General features: G+C 67.9%; 7 protein-coding genes across 7 annotated transcripts in view; 5 read left to right on the top strand and 2 right to left on the bottom strand.

The window, feature by feature from the left end:
• CHLNCDRAFT_144173 (hypothetical protein) overlaps positions 1 to 2,260 on the bottom strand; it is a gene marked incomplete at both ends in the record, with an annotated part of 3,282 nt that extends 1,022 nt beyond the window's left edge. The window contains 6 exons of the mRNA XM_005848574.1: positions 121 to 223; positions 468 to 564; positions 811 to 900; positions 1,118 to 1,308; positions 1,602 to 1,720; positions 2,027 to 2,260. Coding sequence (XP_005848636.1) covers positions 121 to 223; positions 468 to 564; positions 811 to 900; positions 1,118 to 1,308; positions 1,602 to 1,720; positions 2,027 to 2,260 — 834 coding nt within the window. The remainder of the gene's footprint in view (positions 1 to 120; positions 224 to 467; positions 565 to 810; positions 901 to 1,117; positions 1,309 to 1,601; positions 1,721 to 2,026) is intronic.
• A 1,063-nt stretch (positions 2,261 to 3,323) lies between these two features.
• CHLNCDRAFT_11380 (hypothetical protein) lies at positions 3,324 to 4,568 on the top strand (the record flags this gene model as incomplete). Its single annotated transcript, XM_005848782.1, has 5 exons — positions 3,324 to 3,461; positions 3,629 to 3,692; positions 3,852 to 3,985; positions 4,198 to 4,259; positions 4,463 to 4,568. Coding segments are annotated over 5 exons (504 nt in total), but the record flags the coding sequence as incomplete, so codon positions are not given.
• Positions 4,569 to 5,758: 1,190 nt separating this feature from the next.
• Positions 5,759 to 7,030, top strand: CHLNCDRAFT_144171 (hypothetical protein; the record flags this gene model as incomplete). The annotated part of the gene is made up of 5 exons (XM_005848781.1): positions 5,759 to 5,944; positions 6,126 to 6,198; positions 6,387 to 6,445; positions 6,613 to 6,757; positions 6,885 to 7,030. 5 exons carry the CDS (start codon positions 5,759 to 5,761, stop codon positions 7,028 to 7,030), a joined length of 609 nt encoding a protein of 202 aa, XP_005848843.1.
• A 331-nt stretch (positions 7,031 to 7,361) lies between these two features.
• CHLNCDRAFT_144170 (hypothetical protein) lies at positions 7,362 to 11,099 on the top strand (the record flags this gene model as incomplete). The annotated part of the gene is made up of 11 exons (XM_005848780.1): positions 7,362 to 7,631; positions 7,794 to 8,326; positions 8,469 to 8,580; positions 8,768 to 8,970; positions 9,131 to 9,263; positions 9,363 to 9,412; positions 9,628 to 9,802; positions 9,977 to 10,443; positions 10,609 to 10,678; positions 10,782 to 10,847; positions 11,028 to 11,099. 11 exons carry the CDS (start codon positions 7,362 to 7,364, stop codon positions 11,097 to 11,099), a joined length of 2,151 nt encoding a protein of 716 aa, XP_005848842.1.
• A 482-nt stretch (positions 11,100 to 11,581) lies between these two features.
• Positions 11,582 to 13,142, bottom strand: CHLNCDRAFT_144169 (hypothetical protein; the record flags this gene model as incomplete). Its single annotated transcript, XM_005848573.1, has 7 exons — positions 11,582 to 11,696; positions 11,870 to 11,944; positions 12,091 to 12,212; positions 12,310 to 12,355; positions 12,495 to 12,689; positions 12,872 to 12,948; positions 13,068 to 13,142. 7 exons carry the CDS (start codon positions 13,140 to 13,142, stop codon positions 11,582 to 11,584), a joined length of 705 nt encoding a protein of 234 aa, XP_005848635.1.
• Positions 13,143 to 13,470: 328 nt separating this feature from the next.
• On the top strand, positions 13,471 to 15,613 carry CHLNCDRAFT_144168 (hypothetical protein; the record flags this gene model as incomplete). Its single annotated transcript, XM_005848779.1, has 5 exons — positions 13,471 to 14,027; positions 14,360 to 14,510; positions 14,745 to 14,891; positions 15,104 to 15,215; positions 15,399 to 15,613. 5 exons carry the CDS (start codon positions 13,471 to 13,473, stop codon positions 15,611 to 15,613), a joined length of 1,182 nt encoding a protein of 393 aa, XP_005848841.1.
• A 1,425-nt stretch (positions 15,614 to 17,038) lies between these two features.
• Positions 17,039 to 21,461, top strand: CHLNCDRAFT_51510 (hypothetical protein; the record flags this gene model as incomplete). Its single annotated transcript, XM_005848778.1, has 5 exons — positions 17,039 to 17,360; positions 17,528 to 17,757; positions 17,954 to 18,069; positions 18,249 to 18,642; positions 18,762 to 21,461. The coding sequence occupies 5 exons, from the start codon at positions 17,039 to 17,041 to the stop codon at positions 21,459 to 21,461; spliced, it is 3,762 nt and encodes a 1,253-aa protein (XP_005848840.1).
• Positions 21,462 to 24,313: the final 2,852 nt, after the last annotated feature.

Raw genomic sequence — 24,313 nt, 5'->3', positions numbered from 1 at the left:
GTGTCGGCCGGGGCAGCGGCTGCATGCCAGACGCACACCCGCGCTCCGTCGAACCACCGCCGCCACCACCACCACCACCACCACCACCTTCACAATCACCAAGGCACACACCCCACCCACCTCTGGGTAGTCCCCAAACTGGTAGTGGAAGCGCTTCCAGGCGCCCTCATCGGGGTAGGCGATGGTGATGTTGGAGGCGTCGGGCAGCTGCCGCAGCCGCTCCCTGCAGCCGCGCGGGCAGGCAGGCAGGCAGGCGGGCAGGCAGGGGCGTGGGGGCAGGAAGGAAGCAGGTGAGCTGGCAGCCCGCGGGCGCGGCGCGGGGGCGGGGGCGGGCGTTGCAGAGCACGCAGCAAAGGCCTGTAGCTGTGGCCGCCCATTCTTCGTCGCGCCGGCCACAAAACCCCTCCTGGGCAGGCCCGGCAGGACGTACGCAGTGCCCGAGGCTGGGGCGGCACAGGCGCGCCCACCTGAGCAGCGGGATGCCCGACTCGAACAGCGGCAGCACCTGGTCTCCAAAGTAGAAGCGCTCCTGCAGGGCGTGGATGTCGAAGATCACCACGCTGGCTGCGAGTGGGAGGGGGTGTGGGGAGGGGGAGGGAGAGGGGTAAGGGAGAGGGCGCAGCACCCGGGCAGGGCAGGGGCGGGTCACGGGAGGGCCTTGAGCGGGACAGGGAGGGCCAGGGGCATATGGGCACGAGGCTCGGCGCGGGATCAGCGGCAACGGGGACGCAACCGCCGCGTTGCTCCCAGGCGCCATGCGCCATGGCCAGAGTGCGGCGTGAGGCAGGACAAATTTAAGAAAGCGCGCACCGGGGCCGCCCCTCGCCAGCGGGATGTTGGAGATGATGCGGGCCAGGGTGAAGGCGGTGGCCACGTCGCCCTCAGCCTCCACGCGCTCCGCTGCACGAGGGCGGGCGGGGCAGGAGCGGCGGCGCGGTTGGCACGGCGCCGGCGCATGCGTAACGCATGCACGCGTGCGTGCGTGGACTGGCGCCTGGCTGGGCGCGCCAGCGCTCGCTGCAGTGCACGCCTGCCGTCCCTCCTTGCCGGCAGTGCCAGCACCGCGCCCGGCGGCTCTGCCACCGCGCCCGGCAGCCGCGCGGCAGGCGCCGCGCACCTGTGCCTGTGGGGAAGTAGGGCAGGACGAGGGTGAAAGAGCCCACGAAGAGGCGGGGCAGCTGGTAGATGATGGAGATCTGCTCAAAGATGACCCCCGGGGTGTGGAAGGAGGCCAGGAAGGCGACGTGGCGGTTGCGGATGCGGATCGCGTCCTTGACAAACAGGTTGGGGAAGCCGTCGGCAAAGCGCCTGCGGGGCCGCGGGGCGGAGGCGGGGGGCGGGGAGAGGCAGGCGCGGGGCGCTCAGCTGGCTGCGGCCGCGGCCGCCAAACGGCGCTTTGGCTGCGCCTTCCGGCAGTACCCTTTCCTCGGCGCCCCGCCTCCTCTGCTGCTCTCCGCTGCTCTCGGCACGTGTCCACTCCCCCAGACTGCCGCCTCCGCCGCTCGCCCCTGCGGCTGCGCCCCTGGCAGGCTGCCGCTGCTGCGTCCCTTGCGCCGCCACGGCGCAGCTGCAGCTGCCCGGGCCTGAGCTCTGCTGCTCACTTCCAGTTGATCTCAGCCAGCTCCACCGTGCCCTCGCTGCACTCCATGATGCGCCGCGCCAGCTGCTCGCAGTCTGGGTAGTAGAACAGCAGGCAGTCCTTCTTTAAATACTCCGGAACCTGCAGGGGGGAGGGGGCGTGGGGGCGGCGCCGTGCTCTGTGCACGAGGCGAACCGTGTGCAAGGGTGGCGCCGCGGCGGGTAGGGCAAGGGCTGGAACGTGGGTTGGGAGGCGGTGGAGGGCGGGAGGGCAATCGAGAGGGCTGCACCCAGCTGGGCCGCGGCGCAATGCTGCCAGGCACGCGCTGCATGGGCCTGCACGGCCAGCACAACCAGGTGCGAGCAGCCAGGGCACGCAGCACGGCTCTTGTGCCCTGTTGCTGCTGCTGCCGGCGGCGTCCCGGCGCCGCCCAGCCGCCGACCCCACCTTGGTCAGCTCCACGTTGGGCGCCTGAATCCGATAGTCGCTCGTCTCCCCGCCCATGGCAGCGGGTTTGAGCAGCACATGGTTGCTCATGCTCGTGCCCGCGCTCTGCAGCTCCGCGATGGCGCGCAGGGGGTGCTGGCACAGCTGGGAACTACGGTAGCCCGCCACTGGGGACGCCGGGCGGCTCCTGCTCAGCGAACTGGCTTGGGCCGGACCTGCGGGCACCGCGGTCATATGCTGCGCGGCTGCGCCGTGCCGGGGTGCTGCGATCCGAGACGCGAGATTGGTGCGCATGCCCCATACCGCCCCTGTTGAACGTTTCGCAACCAGTACTGCTGTCCTGCCCATCCCATTGCCCCGCCAAGCCCATCGGGCCCGTCACCGTGGCCCCCCATTGATTGGGAGAGCCAGAGCATTGGGGTGATCGCCTGCGGGGACTGGCGGCATCGGGCCAGTCTCAGAGCAGCACTTGGCCGGCGCGGGCTATCCTTTAGTGGCACCCTCGATAGCCGCCCTTGATTCCGGCACCCACCAGCGTGCTGCCCACCACCTTACACCAAGTGCGCAACCACCTTTGGCGCTGAACGGGCTGCCCGCTGCCCTGGAGCAGCAGGAACGGGCCAGGGCGTCGCTGCAGAGTTCTCAGCGGAGCGCGGTCGCGCCGGTGACCAGCGGCGGCCCATGGGAGCCGTGGAGGCGGTGGCGGCAGCCGCCAACGGGCAGCACGATAACCCCGCGGTGCGTGGCGTACGATACTTGTGCAGCTCCTCTCATCACTGCAGGGTCCATCCTTGTGGCTTCTTGTTCGCCAGGCCTTGCCCAGCTGCTGCTGCACACGCTGCCCCAGCGCCGGCCCACCGCTGCTCGCCGCCCAGCTAGTTTTACGCCAGCCACTGAGCTGCCTCGCCTGTTTGTTGGTGCAGGAAGACGGCAAGGAGGGCGACAGCAAGGAGCGGCGCACCCCGGCGGCCTGGGCCTACATCCGCTCGCTGGCCTGGGTGCGCCCCATCCTCATCCTAGCGGTGCTCTACATCTGTGCCCTCTCCGTCATCCTAGCGCTCTTTTACCAACTGCCCAGCCTCAGCCAGCTAGCAGGCACGTGGGCAGACAGGGGCAGGGCCGCACTCGGGGATGGATCGGTGGCAACAGCAGCATGACAGCAATGCCGGCAGGGCCATTCAGGCCATCTGCCGCTGCTCAAGGCTCTGCGTCTGCTGCTGTGCAACACCCAACGGTCCTGTTCCCTGCTGCTATATCACCGCCTGCAGAGAAGCAGCAGGGCGCAAATGCCGAGGGCGAGCCGGAGCAGCTGCGCCTGGCGGTACCGCACAGCTTTGACGAGCTGCGCAGCGTGCGCCACACGCTGGAGCTGTACCGCAGGAACTATGCGGTACACGTCGCCGCCCTGCTCTGCACCACGCACCTCTTTCTGCAGGTGGGCGGGCTGGTGTGTGTGTGCGCCGGCTCGATGGCCAGTTGGCCAGCTGCCTGCCTGGGGTTGTGAAGGCCAGCTGGGGGATTGTGCAGGCACCGCTGTTTCCAGTCTCATGCTTACTCTGTCTGTGCTAACTGTGGCCTGTCTCCGCCTGTCCTTGCCCGCAGTCCTTCATGATCCCGGGATCCATCCTGATTAACGTTTTGGCCGGCAGCATGTACTCGCTGCCAGGTGGGCGTTCGTGACCTGCCCGCTGCGCACGACCTGCCAGCTGGCAAGCCTGTGTCTTCATTTCTAGCGGGCGGTTAGGCTGCGGCTGCTGAGTGCTGCCTGCACTCACGATTCGCACGCTGTGGTGTTGACACCCATCCTTTCTCTCTCTGGCCGCAGCGGGTACCGCGTTTGCGGCGGCGGCAGACGGCGGCGGCGCCAGCATCAACTACTGGCTGTCCCGCTGGCTGCTGCGGGATGTGGTGGCGGGCCTGTTCCCGTCCCGGGTGCAGGCGTTTGCAACAGAGGTGAGGGTCTCTGTGGCGGGGGGCTGCAGTGCATGTTGCATTGAACCGTGTGCACGCGCGTGTGTGTGTGGTGGGTCGGGGTGTGGGTGCTGGCATTCTTTGCTTGCGCTTTGTGGATCGGCCAGCATGCATTGCGACCGCGCTCATCGCATGGTGCACACACGCGTCTGAGCAGCACATGTGGCCCGTGTGCGGGGTCTGTGTGTGCGCAGATGAAGCGGCACCAGACGAACCTGCTGAACTACAACCTGTTCATCCGCTCAGCACCCATCTTCCCCAGGTCGGCCGGCGCTGGCGTGCCGCTGTGCGCGCTGCCCGCCGCTGCCGTTTGCGCCGACCTGCTGCCGGCATGTGGGTGCCGCTGGATCCCTGCGCTGGCTGCCCCTTTTGGTGCATAGCCGGTGCTGGGGCTGGCTTGGCATGTGCTCACCTTGCCGACGTGCTCACCCCACCCCCCAACCCCACCCCGCTGCCTGCCTGCAGCTGGGTGGTCAATCTGGTGAGCCCCATAGTGGGTGTGCCCTTCCCCATCTTCCTCACCGCGCTGCTGGTGGGCCACCTGCCCATCAACTTCATCAGCGTCAAGGCGAGGCTCCCAGCCGCCGCGCTCCGCTGCCTGTGCGCCCGCGTCGCTTGCCTGCGCGGTGCCAGTGCTGCCTCGGCCGCCTGGTTCAGGCACACTCTGCTCTGTCTTGCTGCTGCCGGCTGGCCTCCTACCCACTTTACCTACTTACCCAGCCTCGGCGCCTTCCCCCACGTCCCCACCTCGTCCCCTGGAGCAGGCGGGGCACAACCTGGCCACCATGCAGTCGGTGGCAGACATGTACAGCGCCAGGAATGTGCTGTTCCTGCTGGTGGTGGGCACGCTGGCGCTGGTCCCAGTGCTGCTGCGCCGCCTGCGCCGCACCGACCGCCAGGCGCGCCACCGCCACGTCGTGTCCCTGCTGCCCATCATCGCCGCGCCGCCCAGCGGCGTGGTGGCGCCCGCCGGCGCCGCCGCCAAGCGCGCGCCCGCCGGCGCCGCCGCGCTGCTGTCGCTGTCGCCGGGCCAGAAGCGGCTCGACGAGCAGCATGTGCAGTAGGGTTGGTTATGCAGCCACTGCCGGCTGCTGCCACTGCCGGCTGCTGCCTCGTTGTGGTTTTTGTTCAGAGGTGCTGAGAAGCGCGCCAGGCACTGGCTGCCCTGCATCGGCGGCCTGGCGCTCGTCCCTGACCTGCGAGGTAGCTCTGGCATGTTGTTATCTGGTATGCCTCAATGCAATCTGTTGTTGTTCTTCTCTCGCGGTTCGCGCTGCACTTCGTGGCTGCCGCCCCAGTTTTGACGCTCCCCCTTTTGCTCCTCCTCCCTTTCAGCAGCAGCTCATCTACCCCTATTACCAATGTACACGTTTCTCGATGCAACTTTTGCAATCCAGCGGATTGGCACACGATGCGCAACCCGCCGTCCCGCCGCAGCGGCTGTCCTGCTGCAGCAGGCGCAGCAGCTGTCGCGCCTCCGAATCCCGATCGCCCCCCCGGGATGCGTTACCTGCATTCCACGGACGTAGGATCACTGCACCGCAGGCTCCGGAAGTTGGCCTGGTTGTAGGCTCGTAGGAGGAACCCTCTCGCTCGGCCATGGTGCTCGCAATAGCAGCTGCACCCAGGCTCCTAAGCTGCGGCCAAGCAAGGAGTGAACGGCATGTGGAAAGCCGGGCCACGGCACGGCGGCCAGTGACGGCCGCGGCGGGGCGGGCGGCAGACGCTGCCGCCTGTGCCGAACCCGCTGCGCCGCCGGCCATGGGCCGGCGCCAGGTGCTGGGCACGGCTGCAGCAGCCACGCTGGCTGGCCTGGCCGGAGGCAGCGGCATTGTGGCATCAAGCGGCGTGGCGGCGCCTCCCGCGGCCGAGGCGCTGGAGCTTGCGCCGCTGGGGCGTGTGGAGAGAGTCGGCGGCGACAAGCTGGTGGGGCTGAGCCCAGAGGAGGTCAAGGCAAGCCCTGCTGGGGCTGATGCAGGCGGCGGCACCCACTCGCACGCTTGCCTTCTGCTCGGTGCTCGCTTGTGGTGGCGCGGCCCCGCCGGCGGGCTGCCGCCTGCGGCCTGCTGCTGCCGCCCTGCGGTGTCAGCGTGTCGGCGAGGCCCCCCGCTGCCGCTGTTTCCTGCAGGACATCCTGGCGCGCAACCTCAGGGAGGGGCAGTACTTTGTGACGGGAGACCTCACACCCGAGATCTTTGCAGGTGAGGCGGGCAGTGCACTGGCAGGAGGCAGTGGTGCAGGCTGCTGCCTCAACTGTTTCAAGATTTGTAGTCATAACAACAGGGCAGCAATAAGATCAGGGCTGCACCCGCACCCTGTGGTTTAGCTGTAGAGAGGCATGAGGTCGCTGGCTGCCAAGCGCTGCTTTCCTGCCCCTCCCCTGTCGCAGACGACTGCCGGTTCAAGGACCCCACCAACGAGACCGCAGGGCTGAGCCGCTACATGAAGGTGGGTGGGTGGTGCGGCGGCTGCTCGATGGCACACTGTACGCCATGCTGCGGCCGACTGCCCAGAGAGCCAGCTGCCGCTGCTGCCGCCCGCTTCCTACCGCCTGCCCCCCGCCCGCCTCTTATGAACCCCGCGCCTGCCTCCCTGCCTCTCCCATGTGCCTGCAGGCGCTGACCCTGCTGTTTGATGCCTCCTACTCTGCCGTGCAACTGGTGGGCATCAGCGTGACTAGCCCCACCACCATCGAGGCCGACTGGAAGATGGGCGGCTACCTGCGCTTCCCCTGGCACCCGCGGGTGGAGCCATTCCTGGGTGGGCGGCGGGACCTGCCGGGCCCTTTCCCTGGCCGCCGGTGCCGAGCGCGTGGCTGGCTGGATGCCTTGTCTGCGTGGCGCTGGCCATCACTCACACCTTCACGTTTGCCTTGCCCCTGCTGCAGGCCACACTGTGTACCACCTGAACGAGCAGGGGCTGATCGCGCTGCAGGACCAGACCTGGTCCATCACCGGCACCACTGCGCTTGTCGAGAGCTTCACCCCCACCGGCGGGGTCAGCACCGACATCAAGCAGAGCATGAGCGCGTGAGGGCGTCTGTTTGGCAGCCTCCTCTGAGATGAAAGAGGGAATGAGCGCATGTGGGCGTGCTGGCGGCCTTGTCCGGCAATTTTGAACTTCTGGCACTTGAGGTCTACTAGTGAACGCATTCTTTTCTTGTGATCCACCTGAGTGCTGGAAGCCAGCACCCATGATGAAATTGCTGCGCATGTGAGGACGCGTGTTGCATGTTGCATGTTGCGTGTTGAGTTGACCGCCGCGGTGCCTAGGTGGCGGCGGCAGCGCATGCAGCACCGCATGCATGCAGCACCCATCGCTGCAGCCACTGAGCGTCATCGCCCATCGAGCTACAGCCGACTTGATGGAGGAGCAGATAGCGGCCATCGAGTTGCGGGGGGTGCCGGCGTCAACCACGTTCGATGACCTGCGGGCGATAATCGAAGTGCAGGCGGTATGCATCGTGATGGAAGGCTCCGCCTCCAATCAGGCCACCGCGCTTGCGCTGCTGGGCTCGGCAGAGGAAGCAGCCGCGGCATGCGACCTGTTGGACGGTTCTCCTTGGGGCGCCGCCACGCTTTCTGTCAAATTGGTGCCAGACGTGCAGGAGTGGCTTGTCAGTAACGGGCCAGAGGTGCGTCGACCTGTTCCCAGCTGCTGGCGGCGGTTGCCCGCCGCCACCGCCACATGCCCATGCGCCGTTGCGTGGTGCACCGCACAGCCCAGCGGTGCACCTCCCATGTAGCCTCAGCGCTTTGACTAACCCTCAACGTGCCGCCCATTTCGTGACAACCAGGGCGTGACCAGCACAGCGCTGCAGGCTGCTGTGTTCGAGGAGCAGCAGCAGCTGAGCGGCACCGGTGCAGCACCGCCGCCAGACTTTGTGCACGAGTGGCAGCAGGACGAGCCGGGGGAAGGGCAGCAGCCGCTGCCACAGCAGCAGCAGGTGCAGCAGCAGCAGTCGGGATGGCAGCAGGGATGGCAGCAGCAGGATCCAAGTTACGACCCACGAGACTGGGAGCCAGACTGGCAGATGCAGGAGCAGCAGCATGAGCTTGAGCAGCAGGACCTGCCCGCCCAGCCGCCCGCCCAGCATGCAGCCTACGCCGGCGGCGGCTCGCAGGGAGGAGGCGATGACGGCGGGTGGCAGGAGGTCGGGACCGGCAGCAGCAGCCGCGGCGAGCGCCCGCGCAGCCGGCCCCGCGGCGGCGGCGGCTCGTCCACGGCGACGGCCGCTGGCGGTGTTCCCAGCCTGGACAGCGGGCGCCTGATGGTGCGGAACCTGTCGCCAGAGACAACGCAGGCGCAGGTGGCAGCGGCCTTCAAAAAGTGAGCTGCATGCGCCCGCCTTCTGAGCTGGGGAGGCGCCTTGAGGCCGGCCTTTGCACCTGCAGCAGCAGGCGAGCTCCTGCTCAGGATACCCCGCCCTTGGCGGCTCACAGCCCGCCTTGTGGCCTCCCCTCCTGTCCAGGTTTGGGCGAGTGGTGCACGTCGTCAAGACGGGGAGCAAGCGGTATGCTCACGTGCAGTTTGATAGCCGGGCCAGCGCCGCCGCCGCTCTGGAGGCGCTGAACGAGACCCTGGTAGGTCGGCAGTGCAGGAGTATGCAGGGACGTGCCCCGGCGCACCGAAACTCTTGTAGGGGTGTGCAGAGCATGCTGTGCTGCGAGCTGTGAAGGGCATCCAGCTGCTGCTTCCTGGCTGCCGCATGGCGGGATGTGAGCCGCCGCTGGCTGGCGCTCCCCCTGCTGCCTGCACCGCGCTGTGCAGGTGCCAGAGCTCAACAGCAGCGGCGTGATCTTTGTGGCTCCCAGCTACCCCGCCAGCGATTCGTCGGCGAGGGTGCGTGCCGGCAGTAGCGGCGGCGCCAGCGCCAGCAAGAAAAATATCAGCGACACGCCCACATCGGTGCTGTGGGTGGGCAACCTCCAGCATGGCACCCAGGCAGAACGTGTGCGAGAGGTGTTCAGCAGGTGCGGAGCAGCATGCATGGCTGTGCCCCAGAAAGCTCACGAGGCGGGGCTTGCGGGCTGCTGCGCAGTGAAGCATGCCTGAATTGCGCTGCAAACTGCCACCTCTCCACCTGCTTCCCATTCGCCCTCCCGCCGCTGCGGCTGCCGCTGCGTGCCGCAGGTTTGGGGCGCTGCTGCAGTGGCAGGTGGAGCGGGGTGAGGTGGCGGGGCGCACGCAGCTGCTGCGGTACGCCATTGTCCAGTTCCGGAGGCAGCAGGATGCGGTGGCGGCCTATGGAGCACTCAACCACCAGGTGGGTGGGCGCGTACAAGAGGATCCAGCTGCTTCACCCAGTGCCGGGCAGAGTCGCACACCTGCTGACCGCAGTCCAACCGCCCCTGCTGCCGTTCAGTACGTCGACGAGCTGAGCAAGTTCCCGCTGAAGATACACTACCGTGTTAAGTGAGACACGTGTGGGCACCCTGTAACACCTTGCCTCATGGCATGAGAGAACCAGAATGCCGCCCGTCGCGGTTGCCTAGTGTGCGGCGCCAGCCTGCCGTGCCATGTCACAGCGCCACCTCACCCAGACGCAATTGGCCCACCGAGACAGTCTACTGTGATGCAATTGATCGCATGTCGACCGTTCAGGTGTCGAGCATTCCCATTTCGACCAGCGCTGAAGAGCTGCGCAGTGTCTTCGGCCAGGCGGGCGACATCCGGCAGCTCATCTTGAGCTACGATAGCAATGCAGCGGAGGGGCAAGCCCTGGTTGCCTACAGCCACCCTGCCGCCGCAACGGAGGCGGTGGACCTCCTGGACGCGTACCCCATGGGCTCCAGCTTGCTAGACGTGCAGGCGAGACGCATGATCAGCGCCGCAGGCCGCCACTGCTGCCGCCGCCGCTCTGTAGGTGCCGCACCGGGCCGCCACCTGTGCCGCCGCCGCTGCACCGCACCGGGCCGCCGCCTGTCGGGCCGCCGCTGCACGCCGAGGCATGTAGCCCTATATGTTCCCGGCCTGCAGGAGGTGGGGGTCGACCAGTACATGGGCCGCCTCCTGTCGTCGCTGCTGGCCAAGAGCAGCCCGTGGCAGGAGCAGGCTCCGGCGGCAGCGCCGGCGGTGGCTACCAGCGGCGCAGCGCCAGCGGCGGCAGAGGCGGGAGGTGGGACGCAGGGCGGCCTGTCTGCGCTGGAGGATGAGATGCGGGAGCTGCAGCTGCACCTGCAGCAGCACGCCGATGACCTGCAGCAGTACCAAGCGCCGTCTGGCAGCAGCCAGCAGGACGAGGATGACGACGGCTGGCAGGACGTAGCCCCCGCGCGCCGCCCCCACCCGCAGCACCAGCACCAGCACCCGCAGCCGCACTCGCCGCCCGCAGGCGCCGGCGGCGGCGCTGCCACGGGCAGCCCCGATGTGCCCAACTCGGGGCTGTGGATCGGCTGGATTGACTTGGGAGTCGAGAAGGCAGACCTGGCGGCCGCGCTGTCCCAGTGAGTGTGTGCACCAGGGAGAGCTAGCTTTGCAGAGTGTGTGCAGGGGCTTGCTCGCGTGGCCTGCATCGTGCCTGCATGCCTGCGCGTGGCGTGGTGTTTGCTGAGTGCGGCAGCCGGTGGCCGCCAGGTGGGACGAGCTGCCTGGGCGCCGCCAGCCTGCAGGTTTGGGCCCGTCAGCATCGAGCACCTGCAGGCAGCCCAGCGCCCCGCGTACGACGGCCGCATGTACAAGGTGAGGCTGCATGCGTCCCGCCTGCTGGCCCGCCCCCTGCCTGCCACGTGATGCCTGTAGCTGCAAGCTCGGCGCACGCCCCTTCGCGCTGGCGGCCGTGCAGTGGGGCATCGCCCGCTTCCGCAGCTTGGAAGACTCCGTGCGTGCCAAGAAGGCGCTGGCCAAGCAGGTGATGCCTGGCTGTGCCTCTGGGATTGTGCCATGCACCGAGCGCGCAGTCAGGATGCATCGCTGTGCCGGTGGCAGGTGGAGGCACAGCGGGAGGCACACCTGTATGTGTCAGCTCGCTGCGTGCCTGCAGCCGCTCCGTGACCCGAGGGTCAAATCGGTGCCGCCGCGCCACCTGCAGGTGCTGCCCGGCATCAGCGTGATGCCTCTGAAGGTCACCTACTACCATCCCCATCACAGCAAGGCCAAGTAGAGCCAGATAGGAGGCCCCCGGCCAGCTGCTGCTCAGCCATGCACAAAGCGGTCGTCCATGCGCTGTTGCCCTGGCTGCATCTTCCTTCTCCTACAGTTGTGTGCACAGCCTTGCTTCAATTGCTTTTCAAAATCCTTGCACCAGAAGTTTAGGTCAGTCTGTGAGGAACAATGCCGACACACCGACACGGCAGTGCACGCTTCTGCTGCCGCCGCTCCAGCTTACTCCCCTGCTGGCCCAGCGCTCTGGCTGCGTCCGGAGCCGGGAGCGGCAGCACCTGCGGCGGCGGTGATGGCCGGCAGCTGGCTGCGGCGCGGCATCTTGCAACCCACCCAGTCGGGCTGCACAGGGAGCAAGAGGCAGGCTCTAGTTCAGTCAGCATCCACCAAGAGGCCTCGGTGCCAGCAACGTATGTAGGCGGGGCCAGTTCAGCAGGGATCACAGTCCCGCCGGGGCCAATGCCAGGCTCTGGTAATCGGGTGCTATGGTTGGCAGCGGCCTGCCTGCAGGGTGAGCTGCTTGGGGTTGTCGGGGTCCTGCATGGAGTAGACCGCGCCCTGCACCCGCCCCGCGTAGTCGCCCTGTACCGCCACGTACCTGCACCAGCCAGCAGCACAGCAGGCGGAGGCAGCCCAGCTCTGCTTTGCTGTGGCACCAGCGGCATGCACAGGAAAGGGCTGCACTGCTGCACTGCCACACCACTGCCACACCACAGATGGCTGCCATGCTCGGCGCTGGGCGGGTAGGGGACAGGGAGCGAGGGCTCTCACCAGCTGCCATCGATGACGTCCATGGTCTCCAGCCGCGTGGCAGCTGCCTCTGTGAACACCTGGTCCCGCTCAAACCTGCCAGGCAGCCGGAGAACCCAGCTGAGGGAGGCTGGTGGGAGGGCGGAGCACGCCCTGCCGGGATGCGCTGCTTCCAGTGATGGTGTGTGGCCACAGTCAGCCATGCGCCCTGCTGCGACCACCAGCAGCTGCAGCCCGCCCACCAGCAGAGGTCTGGATCCCCTCGCTGCCGCCGCGCCGCATCCATCAAGCACACGTTCCAGCGGGCAGCCGCCATCAGCAGGCGCGGCGCCAGCAGTGGGTGCCCGCCAAAGTTGCTGCGAACCTGCGGCGCGGGGCAGAAGCGGAGGGGTGCGAGATGCTGTCAAGCGTATGCACTGAACCCGGGTACATGAGCAGCGGCGGCACAGGCCGGCACACACCTTGACGAGGAGGCGGGTGGTGTTTGGCTCGACGCCGCAGTCTGCCCTGCACCACCCCGGTGCACGCACCCCTGTTTCCGCTGCAGATGACGCCAACCAAAATCACAGCACAAGCCATCCTTCCAGCCCACTACAGCTCTGCACCACAGGGCCCTGGCTGCCCAGCCCCGCTTTCTTTCTCTCACTTGCACCCAAACCTCCCAAAGGCCGCAAACTCAATGGGCGCCTCGCAGGCGCCGTCACCGCACACGGGGTCGCGCCAGTGCGGCGCCACCAGCCTGCCCTCGATGTAATCCAGCACCTCACCGCTGCTGCCAAACCGGGCGCTGGTGGCGCCGCCTGCGAGGCAGACGGAGGGCAGGTCTTGGTCGGACAGGCCGCTGGGGCAGTGGTGGCAAGCCAGTGGTGAACCGGTGCAATATGCCTTTCTGTTCTAGGCCGGAGCCAGGCGCTCGCTGATCGGCATGGCCCGCCCTTTTGGCGGTGCAGCGTGCCTGGCAGCAGGAGCGAGCGCAGCGTGCCCACGACGTCGGCGGTGCGGTAGGCTGCGGCCTGCAGCCACAGCGCCGTCAGGTAGGCGGCCATGAAGGCGGTGAAGGCCAGGATGTGGCGGTACGTGTGCTCCGTCTCCACGGCGGCCTGCGAGGGGGGTGGGACAGGGGACCGGCGGGCAGAGCATGGTGAGGTCGGCAGTGGCGGCGCCGGGTGGGCGGCGGGGCCACGGGAATGTGCCGCGCCCCAAGCCATGCAGCGCGCACCTGGAGCTTCCGGCGCACTGCCTCCGCGACGGCCGCCTCCGCCTGCTGCCTGCCGCCCTCATTTAATCGCTGCATGGTTGCGAGGCAACCTGTGCTGAGGCCGATGCGGGGCTGGGTGGGGCCCACCAATACCCCTGCGACTCCTGGAATGCCCCGGGGGCCTAGGGAAGCCGTCCAATGGCCAATGTGTCCATGCTGCGTGCTGCGCAAGGCTGACTCCTCGAAGCGCGGCAGAACCCCGCCAGGCATATGCCAGGCCTCCAAAGCCTGCGTCTTTCCGTCTGATCGGCCCATCTCAGTCCTTGTGCGCCGGGTTTACCCGCTCCGCGACGCTTGAGCACCCCACTTGCACCACAACCGCTGGTGCCCGCGAGCCGACGCCCCCCTTGATCAGCCCCGAGGCATGGCGTCTCAGCAGAGCCTCGGCGGCACGGGGGGCTCACGAGCGGCCTTCATTTTCGACCTGGGCGAGGCAACCCCAGGGGCCAACGCCCTCCTGCTCGCCAACCTGCAGCGCCACCAGCAGACAGCCCAGATGAGCGTCCACCAGCAGCACGCCGCGCACCACCCCAGCTGCCCCCACGCGCCGCCGCCGCCTGCCCTTGCGGGCGCCGGCGTAGCGCCGCCACCACACGTGCGGCAGCACGGCGCCGCTGCGAGGCTCAACAGCCAGCTGCAGAGCTTGGAGGCCCAGGGGTCGCTGGGTGGCACAGCGACTGGCCCCGAAGCTGCAGCGGACCAGGGCTCGCAGCCGCCGCAGCAGGGCTCGCAGCCGGAGCTGGCCGCCGCCGCCACCGCCACCGACGCGAGCCTGCGCAGCCGCCTGGCCGGATTTGCGCTGCGGGTCGGCGACATGCTGCAGCCGCAGGGCGAGGCGCCCGGAGACGCGACGTGGGGCGAGCGCACAGCCAACGTACTGACCTCCCTGCCCTTCCTGGCCCTCGGCTTGCACATGCACAGGTGCGCGCGCGCCCAGCCCGACCTAGCACCCAGGGCTTGCATTGCTGGCCCTAGCCCCGCAGCCCTGCCTGCTCCTGCACACTGCCTGGGAGGTGGGGTCATGCATGGCTGGGCGGGGACAGCAAGCGGATGCGTGCAAACCTACCACGCTTCAAGCGCTGCCCCCGCTTTTAAAACCCAGTCCCGGCCCATTCAAACGCCGCCGCCTGTACCGCACACGCACACACACCCTGGCTTCCTGCCCATCCCCTCCCCTTCCCCACCCGCTCTCCCTTCTCCTCCTGCCCCCTAACCCACCTGCCTCGCCCTCCCTGGCTCCCCGCGCCCCGCAGGCAGCGGCTGACCCCCGAGGGGCGGCACCACGCGCTGAGCATGGCGGCGGTGGGCGTGGCTGCCACCGCCTACCACGCCGCCTCGGGCCGCGCCCGCCGCATCGCCCGCAAGGTCGACTACTGGACCATCGCTTACACCAGCACCGCCATGGTGCGGCCTCGCCCGCCTGGCTGGCTGCCCAGCCCGGCGGGCGGCGGGGCGGCCTGCGCAGCCTTCCGCAGCCTGTGCCCAGCCTTCCGCAGCCTGCGCCCAGCCTTCCTCGGCCCGCCCTTGCCTGCTCGCCTCCAGGCGCTCGTGTGCCCACGGCGTGGTGTCACCATGCCCCACGCCGCCTCCTGACGCCCCTCCCTCCCGCCTCCCTCCCTTGCCCCCCGCTCTGCACAGGTCAAGGCGCTGTTTGCGGACAGCTGCGGGGTGCGGCGCGCCGCCAACCTGTCGCTGCTGGCGCTGCCCTTCCGCCCCTTCCACGTCTCCGCCGCCAACACGCTCATCATGCAGGCCGAGTTTGCGCGCCAGGCGGCCGGCAACAAGGTGTGTGCAGCAGCCGCCCCGCCCTGCCCTGCCCTTTCCTTGGCTTTGCTGTTGGCTCGGGGTGCGGGCTGGTGGCCCAAGCAGGCAAAGGCGCAGGGCGTGTGGGAGGGTCGTTCATTCCCGAGTCGGCCCCTGTGCCTGCCCTGCCCTGCCTGCCCACCGTTGGCTGACCGCCGACCGCCTGCCGCGCGCCCTCCCCCCCCGCCGCGCAGGCCGTGCGCGCCGACCTGCACCGCCACTACGCCGCCGCGCTGCTGGGCATGGCCGCTTTCTTCGGGGAGGACATGGTCATGGACAGCGGCTACGGCGGCTTTGTGCACGCGGGTGAGCGCCGCGCAGGGGGCCGCGCAGGGGCCTTGCTGCGGCCTTGCCGCCGCCGCGGGTCGCCTCGGGTGTACCCTAAACCCCAGCAGCCGAGTACAGCCGTGTGTTGCTCTGCTGCTCAGCCACCCCCACACACACGCACCCACCTGCCTGCCTGCCTGCCCGCCTGCCCCCCTGCCGCAGCCTGGCACTGCCTGGCCACCTACAGCATGTACACCATCAACGGCCTGCTGGGCCACAAGGAGCGCCAGGTGCTGCGCCGCCAGCTGGCGCGCCAGCAGGGCGCCGGCGCGGCGGGCAAGCCGCTGCGCCGCCCCGTGCACAGCAGCGCCTCCAGCCTGCCCAGCTACGGCGGCGCCAAGCGCGGCGGCTGGTCCACGGGCACCGCCTCGCCCTGAGCCGGCGCACCCGCGGCCTGCACCGCCGTGCCTGGCCAGCCCAGGCGGCCCGGTGCTTTGGCCCATCAGCCTCCCCCCTTGTTGAGCGAGACGCGGGGCAGCCCACGCGCCCCCCCCTGCCTCCCCCTGCCGCTCCCCTTGCTTGGGGCCGGCATTGCTACAATATGAAACGAATGAGAGCGACCCCCCTTGTTGATTCACTGTGCATGTACCCTGTACCCCCTGAGCGCTACTCGCAGTACTGCCAACCTTTGTTCTGCCCCTCCCTGACACCCTTTTGAGCTTGTCCCTGTCTCCCCGTGACCCTTTTGGCACCGCATCCTCGTCCGTGGCCGGCTGCCACACACACATACATACATTCTTTCCTGCTCCGCGTCTGCGGCAGCCGCAGCAGCCCCCCCTTCAGTCCTGCCAGGGCAGGCAGCGGCTGCTGCTGGCCCACGCCCGCCCGCCGTCCCCACCCTCTCTGCCCACCACGAACTGTTTTTGTCCGCCGCCCAAGCCCGGGCGCGGCCCCGTATTGATTGCCGCTGCAACGCCCGCCTTTTGGACCCTCCTCCCCACAACCCAACCCAACTTGGAACATTAATTCGGCCCCCAATGCAGCTGCTTCTAATGTAGACTTGCTCTCAGCCGCGCGCCGCACTGCCGCAGTAACGCCTGCCAGGCTGCGGGCGCACGCTTCAGCCGTAACCTGTCCCTGTGTCCCTGTGTCTGCTTTTCCCTTTCCATCTTCTCCCCTCACGTGAGAACCCATGCACCCCCCGGCGCCCATCGCTCGCCCATCGCATTGGCACAGAGCCGCCCGTTGACCGGCCTGGGCATCGCGCCCCCTGTAGCGCAGGGAAGCTTTTTGACGCCGCACGCCTGTGGCAATCCCCTGTAACGAAGCCCCCTATAACGACACAGCGGAGAGGGCGGCATATGGACAGGGCGGCATACGGGTCGCTGGTAGCCGGTGGCAGCACCGGAGCGGCACTGCACACTGGCCAGAGCAGGGCGCTGCTGCAGCCGACTCGGCGCCATCGCGTGCACACTGTCTCTGTACTCTGTCTGCTGGAATGATGGGAGGGGAGACGCAGCAAGTGGTGATCGCCATGTGTGCGAGGGGGCCTAGCGAGGCCATTAGGCTCCGTCTGCCTTCACACAAAGCAGGGAAGTGCAGGGTAGAGGTCTTGGATGATGATCCCTGCGGTTCAGTATTTCACAGTCTGCACAGCACAGCACAGCACATCAGCACACCTCACGTCCTTTTGTCGCTGCCCGCAATCCAATTTTGCTGTCCAACAGACGCATGCATTGGCAGCAGGGCCCCAGCACCCAAACCCTGTTTTGGTCAACTCCTGCGAAACGCGCGCCCCTGCCCAACGCGGGCCTGCATTGTCGCGAATTGAGCCCTCAGAAGCCAGCCGAGACCGCTTCGAAATGAGCGGACTTGCAGCATCGGGAGCGCAAGGAAGCGGCGGCAGCGCTGCCGCCAGGGCGGGAGGCGGCGCGCTGCCAAAGCTCCACACCGTCACTCTCGATGGCGGTCTGCTGGATGCAGCAGCCTCGGCGCGCCCCGTGGGAGGGCCCAGCAGCCGGGCCGGCCCACGGGGCAGCCCCAGGCGAGGCGCTGGGCAGGCGCGCTCCACGTGGGGCAGCGCCAGCCAGCGGCACTCCCCCGCAACCGCCGCGTCTGGCAGCAGGGGAGGAGGGGAGCGGCCCCGGCAGACCCCCGGCACCGTGATGCTTGACAAGGGGGAAGGTGAGGACTGCTGGGCCCACCTACCAGCTCTTACATGCAAGTGTGGCCTGGCAGCCTGGCCACCTTGCCCGGAGTGTGGCATCGCCACCTCCAGCTAACCCCACCACCCCCATCTCACTCGCTCCCTTCTTGCCCACACACCCGTACACCTCTCCCACGCGCTGCAGCCGAGGCCTCGTTCATCGGTGCGCTGCGCAGCCACTATGCGCGCAACGGCACCGCCGAGAGCTTCGCACCCAAGTTCAGCACCTCGCCGCACTCGGCCTACGGCGGCGGCGGCGCGAGCGAGGCCCCGCCGGGCCGCTCGCCTGGCCGGTCGGCCACGGGCCCCGCGTGGCTGGAGCAGCAGGAGCGGCAGCTGTGGCAGGAGCGGGAGGAGGAGCTGGTGGATGCTCAGGTGAGGTGCTGCGTGGCTAACCTTGGAGCTGCGGGTCCGCACCTCGCTCCAGTGGAGGGGCAAACCTTGGTCCCACCTGGCAGCAGCTGTCGGCGTGCCACGGCAGCTGCCTGTGCCAATTCATCCGCCTGCCTTCCTCCACTTCCGACTGACTGTGCTGGCTCTGCGTGTGGCTCTGTGTGTGCCGCTGCCTCAGGAGCGGCGCTTTGCCCAGCTGGAGGATGCCCTGGCGGCCAGGGAGGCGAAGCGGGAGACCTACCTTGTGCACAGGCTGGAGGCCAGCGCCGCCGACAAGATCCAGGAGCACCGCAGGTGGGGTCGAGGCCAGCCAGGCAGGGTGGGCCGCTGGCGCTGGGCATGGCATGGCCTGGCTGTTCGAACAGCTGCCAGCAGATGCCAGCGGATAACCCTGTTCAACTCACGAGCAGGCTAGGCTTTGCATCCCCACAAAATATCACCTTCCACCCCAGCTGCCCCTCTGGCCCCTGCAGGCGCCAGGAGGCGGCCGCCAGGGAGCGCCAGCTGGCGGCGCAGCGTGCGCAGCACCTGCCGTCGTTGAAGCAGGCGCACGCTGCCACCCTGCCGCCCGCCCGCGCCGCGTCGCTGCGCAGGCTGGCTGCCCGCCCCGTGTTCCCCGCCTCGGCCGGCCTGGCGGCAGCCGTGGGCCAGACAACAGCCAGCATCAGCTCGCTGTCTGGCATCAGCACGATGCAGGCGGGGCTGGAGAGCCAGCAGGCATTCAGCCCCGGCGCTCTGGGCGGCGCCAGCGCCGCCACCCGGGCGCAGCCGGGCCTGCCGCGGCTGGGCTCGGGGCGGCTGGGCTGGCGGGAGAAGCGGGAAGCTGAGGCGGCACGGCTTGTGGATCAGGCCTACTCGCATATCAAGGTGAGGCTGGCGCGGAGGTCCTCTGTGGTGTGGCTGCCTGCTGATGCCGCGCTCAGCACCTCACCTGCACGCCAAGCCAAGCTGAGCCAGCTGGCTGCGTTGTATGTGGATGCCTGCAGGCCACCAAGGCCACTGGCGGCAGGCTGCTGAGCCCGCTTGATGCTGCCAAGGAGGCCGGCAGGCGGCGGCTGGCAGACAGCACCCCCGCCCCTCGCCAGTCCCCCTCCACCTCCCGGAGCTGGGAGCGGGGTGTGGAGGAGCATGCCGCGGCGTATGAAGCACGCCTGGCAGCAGCGCGATCCGAGGATGGTGTACCACTGGCTGCTGGATGCCAGGCGTGTGCCAGAGCAGGCAGCGCTGGTGCTGGAAGCCCCGGGGGGTCTCCTGTGGGGGATGCGGCCTGGGAAGAGGAGCTGCATGACGAGGAGCCTGCGGGCAGCCCAGCGCAAGAATGGCGGCAGCCCACGGCCAGCCCCACTGCAAGTGCTGCTGGCGGCGAAGGGCAAGGGCCAGCCCCAGAGCTGCAGCTGGAGGTGGCGGAGGCGGTAGAGGCAAGCGCAGATGTGCAGGCGGCCGAAGAGGCAGCACCTGCTGTCCTGGCGCTGGTGGAGGCAGAGGCAGCGGCGCTGTTTGAAGAGAAGGCTGCCGGCGGAGCAGAGGATGAGACAGAAGAGGCGGCACCAGGAGTACCGCAAGGCCCGCTGCGGGAGACGAGGGAGGGCAGCGTGAGCGGCCCAGAGCCTGCACAAGCAGCAGACGAGGCAGGTGCAGAAGGAGCATCAGGCGCTCAAGTGGCCAGCAGCATCGACGGCTGCCGCAGCGCCAGCTCTTCCTTGCCGCTGGAGGCCCCATCTGCAGAGGGCAGCAGCCAGGGGCCAGCTGGCTCGGATGGGATCCCTGCAGCGGATGCGCTGGCCGCCCTGATGGTGGCCGCAGGGTCGGCAGCCACCCTGAGCCCAGATGCTGAGCAGCCGCATTCAGAGTGTGCCCCGTTGGCAGAGGCCGCACCTGCAGAGGAGGCAGTGGGGGAAGCAACTGTGGAGCAGCTGGATGCGCCGCAGCTGCCAGAAGCGTTGGCGGCACCGCCAGAAGCGGCCGGGTCAGCACCAGCGGCAGCAGGGGCAGCAGCAGAGGCGGCAGAGGCGCTCCAGGAGGCTGAGACTCCTGAAGCGCTCTTCTCGGCAGGCTCCTTTGCCCCAGCGCTGCGCCTGGTGCTGCTGCCGGAGGAGATTGCAGCCTTCGAAACAGACAAGGCAGCGGCATTGGCGGCGGCGGTGGCCAAAGTGGCTGTGTCGGCCGCGGTCACAAAGGCAGAGGCAGAGGAGGTGCCGCAGCTTCCAGGCGCAGCAGGCGGCAGCCTAAGCACAGCAGAGGAAGAGCCTGCCCTGCAGCTGCCGGCGCCAGCCGATGCCTGGGTGACTGTCAATGGCGCTGCAGCAGGGCAGTTGCCAGAAGAGAGGCCTGCAACCGCTTCTCGGCCCCTGCGACTGTCAATGCTGCCAGAAGAGATTGCAGCGTTTGTGCTGAGCAAGGCGGTGGCTGAGGCAGCAGCAGAGCAGCAGGCAGACCAGCCGGCTGGAGAGGAGGGGAAGGCAGCACAGGAGGCGGAGCAGCAGGCAGGCCCGGCGGCAGGGGAGGAGGAGGCGGCACAGGAGGCAGAGCAGCAGGCAGGTGAGGTGACAGGGAAGGATGACGAGCCACAAGAGGCCTGTGAGGCGGCAGCCGAAGAGGCGGCAGATGAGGTGGCCACGGCGCCCGAGCTGGGGTATGCGGAGATCACTGATGCGGCCGCAACGGAGTGTGCTCCACCACAGCTGCTGCTGGCGGCAGAGGGTGCATCAGCAGAGGGGCCTGCAGAGCAGCCAACAGCTCCAGCGCAGATTGTGGATGCAGTGGACAGCACGGCACAGGATGGGGAGGAGGAGGAGGAGGGCCCGACAGCGCCACCAGAGCTGCTGCTCACAGCTGGGGATGCCGCCGTGGACGATGCCCAGGCTGCGCCCCTGCGGCAGCTGGAGGATGCCACTCTGGTGCAGCAGCAGGCTGCGGTCAGCGCAGATGGGCCTGGCGAGCAGGTCACAGCCATGCCCCTGATGCCGCCTGCCGTGCCAGGTGCCCAGGGCACATCTGCCGAGGAGCTGGAGCAGGCGGGGCTCTTGATCGTCCAGCAGAGCCTACTAGAGCATACGGCCCAGGGCCTGGCCCTGCTGCTCCCTGGCGCTTCCTTTTGTGGGGATGCCGGCCCTGGCAGCGGGCAGCCTGCAGACCGCTCCGCTGCTGCCGCCGCTGAGGAGGAGCCCGGCTGCTGCGCAGCTGGCTGTGGCGGTGCTCAGCCGCAGGACGGGCCCGAGCCGGCGGGCGAGCATAGTGCTGCCGCAGCAGCAGACGCCGACGAGGCCGCGTCTCAGGCTTGCGGCCAGGGCGAGCGCAGCGCCGCGGCGGTTACGGCAGCAGACAGCGCGGAGCAGGTGCAGCTGACGGGCCGTGCATCAGCCAGCCTCATGTTCGGAGGAGGCTCAGAGGTGCAGCTGCTGGAAGGAGCTGGCCAGCCGGTGGGGGATGAAGCTGACCCAGCGGATGATGCAGCTGCCGAGCCAGCACCAGCTGCGGCAGGGGCAGAGGCCCCTGAGGCTGATGCCGAGGCCTCAGCAGCCAGCAGCGATGCAGGCAGCGACGCGGGGGCCAAAAGTGCTGACTGGGAGCTGGAAGGGGAGGAGGCGGGAGCTGAAGAGGCACAGCGAGCTGGAGGAGAGGTCATCAGCGCGATGGACCTGTGTGCTGACCTGGCCAGGCCGGCGCCGGCAGATGACAGGCAGTAATGACGGGGCTAAGGGAGCAGTGGCTTGAACAGACCAAGGAACAGGCGGCGGCCACCAGCATGGCTGCTGATGGAAGGGCATGATAGCACGGGGGCGCTGCCGCCACACACTCTTCTGCCATCAGCGGTTGCACCTCTCCTGCCAGCCGGGTTCCCTTGGATTCATCGACTCATGATCTTAACATTTTGTGACCAGTGAAGCAGATGCACAAGCAAGGGAGAACAGATCAGGCACTAAAATGCATTACGACACAGCAGCACTGGGAGCAAGGCAGGACGGCACGTCGGCGTGCTGACGCAGTCAAACTTGCAGAGGATAGACTGCCCTTGATGGCATCCATATCTAACACTTCTGGATAACGATGTTGAGGTGTGGGTTGGCGAGCCTGGACTCCAGGAGCGCTCGCACAACCTCGTGGGAGAAGGGCTGCTCGCGGTGCAGGCAGACATCTGTCAGGGAGGGGTGTCGCGCCAGCCAGCGCATGAGGCTGGCCTCCGCCGAGGGCTCCAGGAACTCCAAATCAAGCAGGTCCATCTTCCAAAGCTGCAGCTCCTAATATGATACTGCTGTGTAGCACTTGAGAGGCCGATGACTGCAGCGAATGCAGGTTGCCCAGCCAACGCCCGAAAGGAAAACCCCGGCTGGCCACCTCCTCACTCCTCCAAGTGAAGCTCTGCAGCTCCGACAGGCCTTTCAGCGAGTCTGGAGGGCCTGGCAGCGGCAGGTAGCCCAGGGTCAGGCTGGTCAGCTGGGTCAGTTTGCTGATGCCGTCGACAGCGATGGCTGCCTCCTCTGCTGTGCCACCACTGCCGCTGCGCCGGATGTGCAAGCGTTTCAGCGGCACCAGCAGCGATAGGTGAGCTGGCAGGTGGCTGCAGAGGGTCTGGGTCAGGGAGGTAAGGGCGCTCAAGGAGGACAGCGTGCCGAAACCATCGGCGACGTGTTCGCAGGCGTGCAGTGCCACTTCACGCAATCCAGCGACAGCAGCCAGCTGCAAGGCAGTCAAAGTACTTAGGGCATGGCGAGAATTATTGTTTCCTGTACCTGTCCACACATTAAACAAGCAGGTATGTGCCAAGGTGCACTGCTGAGAAAGTCTGAACCACCAGCTGAATCACCACATGCTGAAAGCACCAGCACCCACCTGAGGAGGCAGGTATGGGTTAGAATGACCACCCAAGAACAGTCTAGTCAGGTGAAGGGGCAGGCGCTCCTGATCTGTCAGAAGCAGGCCCTCTGGATCATAGGAGGTAAGCTCCAGCGACTTGAGGAGCGGCAAGCTGCGAAGTGCTCCAGGCTCTGCGATCAGCTGCTCGCCGTCTGCCCTGATGCACAGATGCCTCAGGCCGCTGATGGCCGCCGTGAAAGCATTGGAGAGCCTAAAGGGCAGCCTGCACAAGTCCAGCTGCAGGCGCTCCAGCCCGGCTATGCCGCAGGCAACCAGGCCGGCAGTCAGAGCGGCAGTCAGGTCGCCTTGCAGGTAGCAGCACAGGGTGGCATCGCTGCCCAGGTCGAGCTCCAGCTCCCGAACGTGGCCGGCCGCATGCTTCACCAGCCACTCGCCAAGCGACAGCGAGCTAAAGAAGAGCGCTGGGTCGCCTGTGTGCAGCGTGACGCTGACCACGCGCAGGAGGTGAGGGGCGTTGACCACCCGCGACCAGCGGCAGCACACGAGCGGGATGGCCTTGTGCCTGCAGCATGGCACTTCCAAGGAGCGGCGTCGTGGGTGCTGGCACCACAGCGCGCGGCAGCACCCGCATGATGCAACCTTGGCAGCAGCTCACCTCTGCTGCAAGCCGATGCAGCCGAAGATCTGAGCCACTGCCGAATCGGGCAGGTCGGCAAAGCCGACTCGCGCCGCCGCGCGCTGCTGTACAGGAGGCTGCATGTCGCCCGCCTGCCTTTACAAGAGGCGATCGGTGCCAGGCTTATCTAGGCCTATAGGCGTCAGGCCTGCAGCAGCAACATGAGAAGGCGCCACTTGCGCATGCCGTAGTCGCCGGCAGCAGAGCTGTTGTGGACCCCAAAATTTGAACGGCAGGCGGTGACGGGCGGGGTGACGCCGGCAGCGCCCTGGATCCTCCACGCCCTTTCGACTCTGCCCCACTAGCTGGTGATCAGCCCAGCCCAGGGGCCCGAGCCTCACCTCGCTGCGCAGCTCAAGCGCTCCCCCAGTCTTCAGTCTGCAGCCCTCACAAGCTGCCGAGGTTGTCGCCCAGGTCCACCAGCAGGCGTAGAGCAAACTGGCAGGGTTGGCAGTCTTGAGCCGGCTCATTTTCCTGCTGGAAAGCAGGGGTTCGATCTACTCAGACAGGGCTCCTCGTCTCTGCCGTCTTGTGTCTCTGTGGCTGGACAACAGACACGGTTGTTGGAGCTGGCCCAGGGCCAGGTGGGACGGGTTGGGCCTCACCCTGTCCCCCGGTCGGCCGCTCCCCATGACACTGCACAAGGCCGAGTGCCGGCGCCTGAGCGCTGCTCCGGCTGCTGCGCAGCCCTAGCCAGCCCCGGGCGATGCACAGCCGCCTGGCAGTGCCAAGACCCATCGGGCAGGGCCCGCCCATGCAGCAGTCTGTCGCACGAGTGTCCTTAACCGCCCCGCCCGCCTGCGCTGGCTGGGTCTGAGCCTCATGCACTTACCTTGACGATGCTTGCCGCTGTGTGACAACGGCACAAGCTTGCCTTTCGGGCAGCAGAGAGCCGTGGAGGTGGGAGGAGTTGAGACGCAACTGGCCGTTCCATTTGAGCGCTGCCCGTCACAGCGCCCCCCGCCCCCCGTCCACCCGGCGTGGCATGCAGCTGTTGGTGCTGCATGGGGGCATGGGAGCGTCCACCAGGCTGTTTGATGTGCAGTG

Source organism: Chlorella variabilis (assembly GCF_000147415.1).
Source record: "Chlorella variabilis unplaced genomic scaffold CHLNCscaffold_7, whole genome shotgun sequence".
Classification (NCBI taxonomy): Eukaryota; Viridiplantae; Chlorophyta; class Trebouxiophyceae; order Chlorellales; family Chlorellaceae; genus Chlorella; species Chlorella variabilis.
This window is presented reverse-complemented; position numbering and strand designations above follow the sequence as displayed.